This window comes from Phoenix dactylifera, chromosome 2 (genome assembly GCF_051530095.1).
Source record: "Phoenix dactylifera cultivar Ajwa chromosome 2, Ajwa_hap1_PhDact_Kaust_v1.1, whole genome shotgun sequence".
NCBI classification, from domain to species: domain Eukaryota; kingdom Viridiplantae; phylum Streptophyta; class Magnoliopsida; order Arecales; family Arecaceae; genus Phoenix; species Phoenix dactylifera.
Genome location: NC_143191.1, coordinates 56,655,394 through 56,670,452, shown reverse-complemented (window position 1 = coordinate 56,670,452; position 15,059 = coordinate 56,655,394). Strand labels below are relative to the sequence as shown.

General features: G+C 37.6%; 1 protein-coding gene across 1 annotated transcript; it reads right to left on the bottom strand.

The window, feature by feature from the left end:
- Positions 1–9,409: 9,409 nt before the first annotated feature.
- On the bottom strand, positions 9,410–13,754 carry LOC108511827 (putative disease resistance RPP8-like protein 2). Its single transcript, XM_088717103.2, has 2 exons — positions 10,806–13,754; positions 9,410–9,667 (listed from the first exon to the last, which is right to left on the bottom strand). Exon 1 carries the CDS (start codon positions 13,519–13,521, stop codon positions 10,831–10,833), a length of 2,691 nt encoding a protein of 896 aa, XP_088573229.2. The 5' UTR covers positions 13,522–13,754; the 3' UTR covers positions 9,410–9,667; positions 10,806–10,830.
- Positions 13,755–15,059: the final 1,305 nt, after the last annotated feature.

Genomic DNA, 15,059 nt, shown 5'->3' with positions numbered 1-15,059 from the left:
TTCCCGTATTAATGCTCTCGTCCTTGTAGGTATACTTTGGACGGACGTCCTTAGAGAAACTATATCTTGTTATTGACTTTGGGGAGAATATTTAAGACCATTGTAAAACCCGACCTTCAAGGAAATTGGGGTTGGCCCATTTGATCGGCCGGGTTGAATTTAGTCTAAAGCATAAAAAAATTCTTTTGGGCTCATAGGCTAGCTCGAAGTGGCCTATGACCAGCCTAGTCCCATGGACTTGTGGGCCTGTCCGAAGGGGACGAGGCCCAGCCCGACCATGCCTGTGCCACAATGCAGTGGATACCCGATTTTCAGCAAAAAAGAAGGCTTTCCAAGGGCAATCCGAGTTTCAATCGAATTCAGATATCTTGCCTATTAATCCCCTCCCCCTCCTTTGATTTCTGCCACCAGAATCGCAGGTATCGCTGGACAGGTGAGAGCTCTTCCCCTTCTTCTCTTTCTTTTTTTGGTTTTAAAGCTGCTGCTTTGTTGAATTGAGCCGACAATCGCTGGAATTTCTTCCGAAATAGAGGTGCATGTTTTGGCGTTCTTCTTTCGAGTGACGCCGCCACCGTCTGCTGGATTCAGCCAGATTCTGCCGTCGTCTAGGACCCTCAGAAAGTGTGGTCGTTGATCAGTGGGCTGACCAAGATCTAGACCGAATTGCCTTCCACCTTCTTCGGGTTCTTCATCCATTTTCTTGTGCTGGCCAGTCACCATCGTCGACGAGGCAGTGGCCTACGGCTGCTTATGGCCACCATCGTCGGCCTGGCCACCATGGCTGCTGCCCGCTCTGATCCAAAGAAGAGATGAAGAGACGAGCTCTCCCCTATTTTAAGAAGAAGAGAGTCTTCTCTCTCTTCTTTCTCTCTCCTCTCTTGATTTTTTTTCTCTATGGAACTTTTTCTTCCTACTGGACTTTCTCTATCTACTAGATTTTTTTCTCTATCTAATCTTTCTCTCTCTATCTTCTCTCTCTAGAGATGTTAGATCTAGATATGGTACCACTCTCAGTGATTTTGGATCAACCTTACGAAGGGCCCTGATCCGTGGCTGGTGGGCGACGCACCAACCCCCACCTTCGCCCTTTCTAGATATTGTTAGAATTGGTCACCCTGATCTCTATCTAACTTCAATCTCTATTTAAACCCCTGTATCCTAGTGCAAGTGTGATCAGATGAATTTTGCTTTGATCAAACCGAGTGGGGTGACAGGCACTTACCGCTCAATCAACCCTATCCTTCTTCATTCTTATTGAGCATGAAGCCTTGTCTCTCTTTGTTCGGATCCCAGTTGACTCCAAGGTGGAGGCCTTGCACCGTATTGATACTCAGGTGGCAAACTAACCTAGTTCTCAAGCCTTATCATGTACCTCTAAAATTTGGTTACTATTAATCTTTATTGAGCCATCTAAATCATAGCTCATTTTGATCAGTTTAGTTCACCTTGTTTGGACTGATCTAGACAGTCCAATACTATCACTTGATAGACGTAATTTGGGTCATGAGACCATTCTCCAGTAGTGTTTAGTTTTGACTTCGCTTGACTTTGAAATGATGATAAAATTTATAATGTTAAAATAGTTGCACTTGACCAACTAACTAGAGTGAGATTTTGAAGTGATAAGAGGTAAATAACCTAATGCTTTAAAGTGTGTTTTTCAAACTTTTGATAAAATAATAATTATTTGATTGAATTTGATTATGATATCTGTTTTATACCTAGATAAATAGGTCGGATACGTTAATATTATGATAGTAATTATTTTAAAAATATGTTATGTGGTATGTTATGAAATCTAAAAAATATGACTGGGCAAATTATGATAAATTTATTTTATATATATGCATTCTCAGTATAGCTATAATCTGACCTAGCAAATGAAAATTATTCGTTGGCCCTGTTGACTTATAATCTATAAGAAACTAGTTTTGACACCACATCACCGATGATTAGAATAGTGGTATTTGGACACCGTACCATCGGTGATTAATAATAGTGTTGTTTTTGTTCTGGCACTGGGTTACATGGCCATAGCCTGATTTCTAATTTCTAATTTTTGTTTATGGTAGTTCTTATAAAAACTATAGTATATTTCAAAAGAAATATGCATTATTCGAGAAATGATTTATTTTTCAATCAATATTTTGCACTTTTAACTAAATTATTTGGCATGCTTTGACCCCACTTGAGGATATGTAGCTCATTATTATGTTTCTCTGTTTTTCAAATTCGGATGCATGATTGCTTGGGACTTGGGAAGTGCGCTAGTTCGTTCGTAGATACTTTCAGTCATTGGAGTTTTAGTCAGTCTAGTTAGAGCATTTTCTTTGAGTTATATTAGTTAATAACACATGTTGACTTATATTGCTTTGGAATTATTGTAAGAATTATTTGGATAATTTATTAATCAAATATTTTTTTAGAAATTATTATTGCTTTGATATGATATGCAGCCTTGCATATCTGCATGGTTCGCCATATAGGTATGCAGCATCTGTTCCGCTCTGGGTGTGGGGCGTGGCACCATGGTCTTGAAAATAATTCTGAATCGGTGCAACAATTCTTATGCTTCATTTATTCTCAAAGAGAATTTGTAGATGCTGATGATAACTATTCAGCATATTGTGAAAAATTTTGCAGCCAACATAAACGCAGATGCAGGTTTGAAGACAGGCCTTGTTTTCATCAATTAAAAATCTAAGAGCTCATGGTTGAGTTGGTCTCAAAGGCAGTGGCTTGCTCGCTAAATATGGGAAGAGAGAGCCATGGCCTGTGGCTCGGAAGGTTGGTTTAATGGTTAACCACAATATCTTTATGAGACGTGAGTGGGTTAATCATGGAATGTTTGTTAATATTTGGGATCGTTAGGGCCTAGTGTTTGTCCACGTGGATCACCATCTAATTTCTGATTGGTCCTAGCTAGAGTTTCAAGTTAAGCTTCTTACCCAATCTAGAAGGGATGTTCTGAATCCTAGAAGGCAATCTTGAAACCAAGGCCCCCAGGCCTTCCTCCAAAGATTACATTTTGATAGGCCTCTTCTCACCTTGCAACCGCAAATCTCTAACAAAACCTCTCTCATACCGTAAACTTTTGGCGCCCAGCCCGTGCACTAACTACTTCTTCCCCCTTTGCCCTCTACTTTAGAGGCTAGGAGTAAAATTTTCTGCGTTTTATTTGGTTGGGGTGTGTCAACTTGATGATTCCTAAAAATTATTTGTCTAAAAAAACAATTATAGGTGCAAAAAAAATTTATCATATTTAGTTGGTAAAAAAATTACTTTAAAAAATAGTACTGAAAAAAATTACTATGTTTGATTAGAAATAATCTTATATAGAAATATTGTCAAATTTCCAACAATACTTTTAAATAAATAATTCAAGTAATAACATTTTTTCTCAGTCCACTTATTAATTATTTGTGGCCTATTTACATAAACACTATTAATATTGGATATTTCAAATATTGAAATATATTTATAAAATTTAGTAAATATTTTAAAATTAATTATGCATATATTAGAAAATATATTCCTTATTACAAATAAAATTTATTTGTAATACAAATAATATATTTTTATTAACAAATCCTATGTTAGAGTTTTTTTGATAACTAATAAATATTTGTTAATCATTTACCAGTAATTAAAATTTATTAATTAATTATTGATATATTAAATCATTGACATTTATAATTATCATTAATCAATATGTTAGGATATTTATAATATATTTTTGTTGAAGGCTTTTGAGAACCAAAATATAAGAGTGCTGTAGTAAAGGCTAAGAGGCTGACCATTGCTACTTCAAAAAATAGAATTTAGTCTCAAGATCCTGCCAGATGTTTTAGATGCGAGAGCCCTATTATCAACGAGAATGTACATGGCTCCAAGTGTAAACCGTTTCGCATGCTCATGTGGGAGGGGGGCATATGGGAAGTCACTGCAGCTTCCCTTATTTTATCATTTCGGTCTTTGTTTCGAGTCCCTATTTTATCTTCGACTGCTCTTTAATTAGCTACGTTATTGTCGATTATGCCATCACAAGCTTGAAATATAATATTATCAATTATCCTATCACGGATGGAAAACATGACTATGGTTAATCTAAAGTTGAAATAATTTGATATATATCATATGCACTCTTGAAATGAACGGATGGGTGAGGGCATTGGATTAGCTATGTTAATAAAGTTTGCCTATTATCGGCACAATTGATTGCCCTATCATGTGCAAGAAATGTGACACTATTTATTGCCCCATCGTGAGCAAGAAAGATGAAGGTATCGATTGCTTCGTCATGGGTGAGAAACATGACATTTTTGGTTGCCCCATTACAAGAGAACGTGATCGTTACCTGTCTAAAGTCAGAAATAACTTAAATTACTTATGGTCTACTCTTGAGATATTGGTCGAATTCGCGTGTCTTATGTTATGATATGATTATAAATTGTTTATGATGACCTACTAATAAAAAAAAAACATTTATTGTCTACAAAGTAGTGAGAATAAAATTCTTCTGGATGGTTGGCATGTGTATTTCATGATAATAATAGATTAATATTGTTCTAATAACTATATTTGTTATGGAATGTTTGTTGTTGGTCATCAATTTATTTGTTCATTTATTTATATTGATGTTTGCATTTGTATGAGGATTCTTATTGAGTTATTGCCTCATGCCAGTTTTTATCTTTCTTTTCATAGCCACATGATTCTTAATACTTGGTTGAGATTTGCGGTCTACTTTATTACTGAGAGGTGGAACGAATTTACAAGATCTTCAATACCATTGGATGTTTGGACATTGTAGTTGGACTATTTTTTGTTAAAATAATGGGCTTTAATTTTATTCTCGGAAGTGGTGATTTCATTGATGTTTTGTTCATTCAATAAACGTTACATATTTCTTAGAGTTTTATGCCATACAAAGTGCAGCAGTGTCACATGAGTGAGTACAACCATGTAATATGGCAAGGCAATTGTTGCTTAACTTCTAAAAGGCCATCAGGCAAGCTTCCTTTCTAAAGTACTCTTAGGCTAGTCTCAAATGATCCTTTTCCTCATCTTTTCTCTAATTTACTTACCCTTGTCTGATCGCATCAGAAACTGAACACTGGACAAATTATCACAAAACCTTAGTCATTTGGGCCCAGAGCCAGAAGCTCTTCTGCCATCAAGTGCTGAAGAGATAGCCTTCCACTCCCTTGCTCTGTTTCTTCACAGCCACTGTCCAACAGTCGGCTTTCTTATAACACTGCTCCACAAAATCCTCGCTGCTGCTTCTAAACATGCTACAATCCGCAGCAAAAGATATCAAGTTAGAGGAAACAGTTGAACTGGCAATGCCATGCTTCAATTCACTCAACACCACCTTCGACAAATCTCCAATGGAAGTTTAATTCATTAAGGATTACTATAGCTTTATGCAGCTCTCTCTCTCTCTCTGTGTGTGTGTCTGTCTCTGCGTGCGTTTGTGCGAATTTAGCGGGACAAGTCTCATTTTTCTTACTTCAGCACTAAATAGAAGCATCCGGTTTCTGAAGATCGTGGCCAGCTTGGGTCCATGAGTCTCACGTGCTTCCACCTCCACCTGACAATCATTGTTTATAAGGATTCGAAACAACAAAATTAGCAAAATCAAAGAATGAAGGGGCCTGTTTTAGCAAAATCAGTTTGTTCACGTTTATTTACATAAACAGTGAGGGCCCCGTCCATTGACCGGCCCGTTCACGGTTGGGCCAGTGGGCCGGCCCAAAGAGGCCTCAAACAGGTTTACGCTAATTTCTTAAATCTGTTGAATGTTTTATGCAACTAGTTTTGGAGATTCAACCACAAATGCTTGTTGATTGTCAAAGACGACCACAAACAGGAAGAGGCAGCCAAGGTGGGTGATGGTGGAGATCAATGACAACTCAATATTCAAAAAAAGCTGTGCAACATGCTTCGAGTAGAATTAAAGTTGGCAATGATGTCAATGGCCCAAGCCCAGATAAAACTGCAAGTAGGGTCCATCGGTGCAAAAACTGATGCTGCAAACAGTCAAACAAAAACAATGGGGAGCTGCTATATGCCAGAAAGAGTTTCCAATATGTTGGCTTCTGAAATACGTGAAGTACGACCCTTCTATGTCTTAAATTCTGTTAACCAATCAGGTGTCAATTGTCTGCATATTTCAGAGATGAGGGATTGCTTTCATTCAAGATCTGAGTGGTGGAGATGATCAGGCAGTGCACTGTGTTTGCTTTAAGTTGGAAGTGCACTCGACAGACCTGGTTTCAAAACCAGGTGACCTTGGAAAGCAGGATGGGACAGTTCAGCAGCCATTGGGTATTGCACTGTGTATTTATTTTTCATATTTCTTACATCCCTTGGCAGTTCAGTAAATGAAAATTAATTTCTTGCAGGATCCGACTTCACCAGGAAGCGTTCTGATCTCAGTTTGAATAATGAAACTAAGCTTAAAATAGTCAATCAAGATAGAGTTGCATCGGCTCACAGCTCAGCAGTGAAAGGTAGGTGCTCATTGTTCCTGTTTTGGTGCTTTTTTCACCGACTCATGGAGTCCTTCCACTTTCGCCATGCCCAGCAATGCGAGTACTCACTGCAACTTTAAAAGGGAACTTGTAGATGCTGATGATAACTATTCATCATATTGTGAAAATTTTTAAAGCCAACTTAAACGCAGATGCAGTTTTGAAGTCAGGCCTTGTTTCCAAAATCTGAGAGCTCACGGTTGAGTTGGTCTTTGTAACCAAAGTTGTGTCCCAACTTACCCCTGTAACGATAATTATTTGGGATAGCTGCAGAATTTTCATGTAACATATGCAAACATAAACAGCAAAAGAAAATACGGTGCATGCCTCATTCTTTGTTAAAAGTAACTTCAGCTTTACAAAAGAATTTATCCTGACACTTCTTTATTTAAAATTCGAGTCTTGTGATATTGTACATAGTATCATCATTTAATTTGGTCATTTCATTTTAAAAAAACAAATCCATAAGGCTATAGTTGTTGAGAATGTCCTCTTTCATGTTTTTGCCCACATTTTTTATTTTTTTATTTTTTGCTCTATATCATGTCATTCAGGCTACTAGAATTGACCTTCTATTACCAGTATATTTTCTCTTTGGAACTGTTGCTTGCCTTCAGGAGTTGTACAGAATATCATTTCGACAGTTTACATTTATATGGTGAGTCTGAGACTAATTTCTTCTTTATGGCGGCTATGTATTTCATTGGGATATGGGCATTGCCGTGGGATTGAGAGCTCAAAGGCTGTGGCTTGCCCGCTAAAGATGGGTAGAGAGAGCCATGGCTTGCGGCTCGGAAGCTTGGTTAAATGGTTAACCACAATATCTTTATCAGACGTTGAGTGGGCTAATTATGAAAAGAGTGTTAATATTTGGGATCGTTAGGGCCTAGTGTTTGTCCACGTGGATCACCATCTAATTTCTGATTGGTCCTAGCTAGAGTTTCAAGTTAAGCTTCTTTCCCGATCTAGAAGGGATGTTCCGAATCCTAGCAGGCAATCTTGAAAATTAGGCCCCAAGGCTTCCTCCAAAAATTATTTTCTTCTGATTTGGTAGGATGTACCCATGTTAGAGCTATATAAATTGCCGTTTTCACTATAAAAAAAACTACATTTTGATAGGTCATTTCTCACCGTCCTACCGCAAATCTCTAACAAAACCTCTCTCATAGTGTAAACTTTTGGCGCCAAGCCTGTGCCCTAACTACTTCCCCTTTCCCCTCTACTTGTGAGGCCACGAGTAGAATTTTCTACGAGTTTGTTGGTCGGGATATATCATATTATAGGATAATTTGATAATTTCTAAAAATTATTTATCTGAAAAAGTAGTTACAAAAAAAAAATATTTTATCATATTGGGTTGGTAGAAAAATTACTTTCAAAATTAGTACTAAAAAAAATTACTATGTTTGGTTCAAGGTAACCTTATATAGAAATATTGTTAAATTTTCAATAATACCTTTAAATAAATCATTCAAGTAATAATTTTTTTTCAGTCCATTCATTTATTATTTATGGCCCACTTACATAAATACGGTTAACATTGGATATTTAGAATATTGAAATATATTTACACGATTTAGTAAATATTTTTAAATTAATTATGCATATATTAGAAAATATATTTCTTATTAGAAATAAATTTTATTTGTACTATAAAGAATATATTATTATTAATAAATCCTATGTTAGATTTTTTTGATAACTAATAAATATTTGTTAATCATTTACCAGTAATTAATATTTATTAATTAATATATTAATAATGAATATTTATAATTATTATTAATCAATATGTTAACATATAATATATTTTCGTTGAAGGCTTTTGATAAGCGCCCCCATGTTTTCATTTTCTCTGCGCAAAAAATAAACAAAAAATTTAGAAAGTTGGCATGCAAGTCGATTTCCTCCAAGCAGCGTCGCAGCCACGGTCCGCTTTCCTTCTCACTGAGTCCATATAGGACTAGAGAAAGGCACGACATGCAGTACCTTGGTGCTTTGGAGAATTGGAGCTCATACATTTTTTTTATGCTTTGGAGCTAGTACCATTGATTTCATTGATGTTTTGTTCATTCAATAAACCCCGCATATTTCTTAGAGTTTTACCTCATACAAAGTGCAGCCATGTCACATGCTAACCAAAGTTGTGCATTTGAGATGCTATGGAGTCAGTTTCTAGGATTCGTAGGGTCTGCAACTTCACTTATTCACAAGTGATTGGTTTGAGTAAAAAATCTTACCAATTAATTTAAAATAACCTTGTCAAATTAGCATATGCAGTTTGCGTAAATTTGAAGGAATGGAATAGAGAAATCTATGTCAAATGCACCTATAATGGTATTCAATTGTTGGAAACAGAATTTCTAAAAATTGGTTAACAGATAGTATTGATATAAAGTTTCTATTTCTTTTCTGTTTAAAGCTTAGCAAAGATATAAATATCATCTGATCATAGAGATTCAATGAAAAAGAGGAAAAAATAAAATTTTTATTTTTTTAACAATTTGGGGAATGGAAGTAAAAGTTCCTTTTGGTTCTCTCTGAAAATGACCTTCTTTTTTGAGCCTATTTATAAAGAACTCCAAAGAAAAAGAAGAACTTAGTTTTCTCATGTATCTTCTTTTGAAATGTCATAGATCCTTTTAACAAGCCATTGGCAATAAGTATCATTGAGAAAAATGAACTTTATGTTGAGATCTTTTTGAAGCTGTGTGGAGCTTTGCTCTTGCTTTTCTTGGAAAAAAAAAAAAAAAGAGAAACATGAACTTTATGAGAGGTTGAGATACAGTTCAGTGAATATGTTAATATTAAATCGAGGAATGTACGAAGCTATTGTTTTAAGGATGCTACCGAAGAAACAGCAGGAAAGAAGATTGCATCAGAATATTTGCAAGTTGAAGTAGAAGTTCACGTGTCAAAAGCATTATTAAATACATTACAGAAAATTAATAATTCCATCAAATCTAAAGAAACATATGATGTGGAAATGAAAAATAAAAAACTAATACAACTAAGAGTTCCATGGTTCCATAAGAAATAGCTAGAAATGTTGCCTTGTGTATATTAAAGAAAGCCAAAGAACCTTATTGACTAAATCATCACTTCAGTAAACGCCAATTAAAGTAATCACCCTGCAAGACAAGAAACACCACAGTTGTTACTTAGATGGAAATGATAAAGTTATTTGCTCGATTCTTTTTTAGATAGTTCATAAAGCATGCGCAACTTTTGGCACAGTGGAAATTTAGCAAATAAATAAAAACCCAGCCTTTTAGAAGGAATTAAAAATAAATTCCTTGATGCATTGAATGAAGAAAAAACTCAAAACTACCTAGAACCAAGATTCTTTCAATGATATTCATCTTTACCCACATTGTGGATTCTAAATGAAGGGTGCATTTAGATTTACTAAAGTACCAACAATATATTAGTAGTTGGCATTAAAATTGAAATTGCAGAGTTATCTATAATTTGTAAAGGAAGAGTCAGATTCTTTGCAATCATTTAACCGGAACTGTCTACATTGAATAGAATATTCCAAATTTTTGATTTTCTCTACCAATGAATTCAATTTTTTAACAAATCTAGGTAGATAAAGTCATGATTGGAGCTCTAAAAAATGAAAGCGACGAGAGAATTAGTGCATGTTGCTGTGTCATTTATGTAAGCAGAAGAAACATAGTAACAACAATCAATTGTTGGATTGGTGGCTTACCACCTTTTGACTAAATAAAAGAGATCACGTTAAAGGAGTCATAGTATCACAGCGACCGTAATAACAATCATTTTTCCCTGATGTTTAGAGTACATATTTTGAGTTTTTCAATGTTTACTTTCTACTTTTTCTAACTGTTCTTGGCCGGTCCGAGGTTTATGAATGGTGTTATCAATATCTTAATGCATGAGGTGTTGTAAGAGGTGGATGGAGTTATCACATCCTGTCATCCAACTATTTGTATTTTACAAAAAACAACTAAAAATAGTGAAGATCAATCTCCAGTAAGGTTAGAAGTACTTGGTTGAGTTCAATGCTCTGTTTTCTTAAGCTAGATAAGGGAAGAAATTTTAGAATAAGAATTTTAGCAATTAGAACGTTCGAAGATTAGAGAGAAATAAATTAGAATATTCCGCATGATATTATGTCAAACATGTAGCGTGCTACAATTACAAGCTTTAAGCGTATTCAATCATGCAAGAAATTTATTTCATTAGTAGGATCTCATGGGATGCAAATAAAAGAGGAAATAGAGGAGAGAGGGAACGACTTACAGGTACTGGTGATATTATATCATGGTCACTCATCTTCGAAAATAATGGAGGGGATGTGTCGGACCTTACATCTGACCCTGTCATTGAACTCACGGGGCATGAGATTCAACTTCAGTTCTCGAAGTGTGGTCACATGCTGCAATCCCTCAGGAAGCATCTTCAACTTTTTGCAGTTCCAAATAGTTAAGTGGGTAAGGCTGAGCATCGCCCCAGCCTCCACTCTCCATTCCTCTAAATTGGGGAGACTTTCTAATATCAAGTGTTGCAGTCGAGGAAAGCCACCTGCAGAACACAACATGCTCTTCCCTACGAATGCATTTATTTCCACTTCAAGAAAACTGAGGCTCGGAAGCTTCTCCAGCACCGGCATTGGGTCTTGCTTCAATTGGGTTATGCTTAATTTGAGCTTGGTAAGGTTTGGTAGGAATTGACTGCAGTCTGGGAGCTGCTCCTGTTGTTCGAGTACCAACTTTCCATCCAGCTTCAATGAACGGAGCTGGTGCAGGTTTGGTGCCCGAGCAAAAAGGACGTCCCCAGGGATTGGAGAAAATTTCAGATTCAAGGAGAGGAGACTGCCCATTTTCTCGAGTGCTTTTCTGAGTGATTCTCCATAAGTTCTACAACATGCTTTGTAAATCGCCTCCCTAGTAAAGCCTGGTGTAGTAACCCATTTTTTGATGAATCTTATGCCTAGTAAACAGACCATATCCATAGCATCCAGACCAAATTCAAACTTCTCGATTTGCAGAGTCTGCAAGTTCTTGTGATCACCACTTATCGGTGCACTTAGAAACATATTTATATTAATATAGACATGCCTCAGCGTCCGGATTTTCCAAAATGATTTCGGAATCCATAAAATTTGGGTCTCTCTCACATCCATAGTCTGCAGATTCAGGAGATGTCGGATGGAGGATGGCAGTCTTGTCAAACCAGTTCCTCTCAATCCCAGGTATTGTAGATGAATCATGCTGCCGATCTGTTTCGGTAACTCCTCAAGATCTCTTGCGCCCTCCAGATCCAGCACCCTTAATAAGTTTAACCCATTCAAAAATCTTCCCTCATTAGTCAAAATTAAACTGAAGCCCAGCAAAGTCCGGAGTTGCCGTGAGAAAACAACAGCCTCCTCATTTATACGATAGAAAGCTGCACGATGACTTGATATACTATCAGATACTGCCATGTTGTCACTGCTGCAAACTTGAAGAAATTCATCCTTTTTGGCTTCTTCAAGGCCAAAGTCACGCAACAGATCATGGATGCGTATGTGGCTAACCCGCCCACGAGCCTTGCTTCTCCGGACAACTTGGATCATGCACCTCTGCACCAACTCATCCAACCAATCCCATGCGGTGTCTTCCATTGTCTGTCGCTTCTCTTGCAGCATGAAACCTTCGGCGACCCACAACCTAACTAATTTGGAAACAGAGATAATAGAGTCCGCTGGAAACGCAGCAATGTATAGAAAACATGGTTTTAACCGAGACGGCAAGTCATGGTAACTTAAACCCAATATTTGGTGGCAAGTCTGAGCTACTCTCGACCACTCATGGTAGCTGCGATCTTCCTTTGACAGAAGGGCCCCTAACACCACCAGTGCAAGAGGAAGTCCACCACACTTCTTTGCAAGCTTCTGGGCCAATGCCTCCAAATCAGTTGGGACATCTTGTTTTGGTGGAAATGCCTTCCTACGGAAGAGATTCCAGCTCTCCGTGTCGTCTAAAAGGTGCAGTTCATGTGGAGGAATCCATGGCTCGGCATGTCTTGCAACCTCAATGTTACGTGTAGTAAGCAGTATTCTGCTACCGTTGTTTCCATTAGGAAAGAATGGATGCATTTCTCTCCAAACATCAACACTCCATACATCATCCATCACGACCAAATACTTGCCGTCTCTTAGGAAATCACAGAGCTTCTCTCTCACTTCTTTTTCACCCATCTGCTCTAAGTCTTCTTTCTTCTTTTTGATTCTCATTACTTTTTCCATGATGTCCTTGACGAGCTCAATACCTCGGTAGCTCTGAGAAACTGAAACCCAAGCAAAGGTATCGAAATGTTTTGTAATTTCTTTATACACTTTTCTTGCCAGGGTGGTCTTGCCTAGCCCACCCATACCCACTATAGAAATTACACGTCGTGCTTTCTCATTCCCATCAAGCAATCGACTCACTAATTCTTTCTGATCATTCTCGAAGCCTATAACATCAATGTCATCATCATCAGAGCGAGGAGAGGATTCTCTGAGTGATTGCCAACTTTCATCTACGGCACTACTTTCGCCTACTGCACTACTTTCACCTAGATTAGCAATGCGATATGTGGCTCTGCTCTCAGTGATACCATCGATCTTCTTCACTATTTTTCCGATTTCAGAACCAATTTTATGTAGGGTAATCAATTCACAAGGTTTGTGAGAGTACCTTGAAATGGAGCCCATGAAGCCTCTCCTTTGGTGTCGCCTCTCGCCCATGTACTTGATGCTGCCTATGACGTCTTCTATTTCATATGCTACACCTCTCATCTGCCTTATCCAGCTCTCCATTCTTGCATCTCCTCTCTTCCTTCTGGAGTCTGCATCTTCGAGGAAACCTTGCAGTAGCTGGAGTTGTGTTTTCACCCATTCGATCCGATCACGCACACCACGCACGAAAGCAGCTTCTTGTACGAGGAGGTCGGCAAGCTGAGACATGACATTGGAAACCACAGACTCAGCCATCTCTCCTTCCCTCTCTCTTACTCACAGGAATAAGGTTCCAGACAATACGGTCAAATGGAGGAGCCAAGAGGAAGAGGAAGAGGCCTTAATCTCTCCGGAGCAAGAGCTGATGCTTTCCGTCATCAAACATAATAATAAAAAAAATCTGGTGCTTTCCTTGAGCAATGGCCATGGAATTTTCCTTTTTTGAGGCAAGCATGCAGGAAGTGAGAAACCTTCCCCAAAATTTATTAATTAAAATTCAACTTCAGGACAGCATCTCACCTTTGGGAACAACCTCTCACCTTGGGGATAAAGTTCACCAGAAGTGCCTTAGCAAGGGGGGCTTCCAAAGATAAATCTTTCAAGAAAGAGGATTCCATTTCCATGGCTCGCAATAGCTAGCCATGGAATCCTAAGATTTAACTTTGGAAGCCCTCCTTGCCAAGGAACTGCAGACGAACTTTATCCCAAAGTTTAAGATGCTGTTCCGAAGTTGTCACGAACTCGTATACAAGAAGAAACACGGCATGAGGCCCAGCCTACGTCAGATACACCAAGCCTATGATACACTTTATCCCCAGTTGTCATCCTCCTCCTCGAATCATAGTTTGTCTGCAGTCCGAGCATACATTAGATAGGATGCGGAATGGCAGATTCAAAAGAGAAAATCAATTGTAAGAGCAATTTGAATGCCGTTTTCTACCAAAAAAAAAAAAGAAAAAAAAAAAGGAGAAAATCAATAGCAAGAACATTTCTTCTAACTTTTTATTCTTTTTCCCACGAAAGAATAACATTTAGATACCATAAGCAAGTGATGATGATCGTCATCATTTGCTCATAGATACTATAAGCAAATTGGATAAATGATTATTGGAAAAAGCTTGAATCGAACTCTACCCCATCAAATTGGTGTAAGAAATTTCGGTTAGTCGGAATGGGAGAGCAGTTGCAGAATTATTTTGAGCGGCCAAAAAACTTGCTTAACGGTTGCACGGAGTAAATGGCTCAGCCTTTGGGCGGAAGCCGCTTTCAGATTCACAGAAATCTGAACCCAGTGGACTTTACTACGAGTTGCATCAAGGATTTAAGATTTTCATTGAAAGCTTGTAACTATTATTTTATATTTAGAGCACGTTTTTTATAAGGCATGGAATTTACCCCAAAATCCGTCTTTTATGAATAAATATCATCCAAGCAAAACTTAAATATACAAAAATAGTTTACTCATATTCTTGTTTTTCTTTTTCTGCCTTTCTTCTTTTGTGGGAAAAAAATAATTTTTTTGCCTTATGTCAGCAAAAAATTATAGCAGGTACTATATGCACCACTGTGGTTGTGCACACTATCAATGGCCGAGGTATATTACAGTTAGGGATGGCAATCGAGTCGGGTCAGGCATAAACAGGTCGGGTCAAATACAGGTCGGGTCAGAAAACTATAAATCTGAACCCGACCTGTTTATTAAACGGGTCAGGAATTACAAACCTGAACCTGACCTGTTTATTAAACAGGTAATCCGACCCGACCCGTTTAACCTGTTTAATAAACAGGTAACC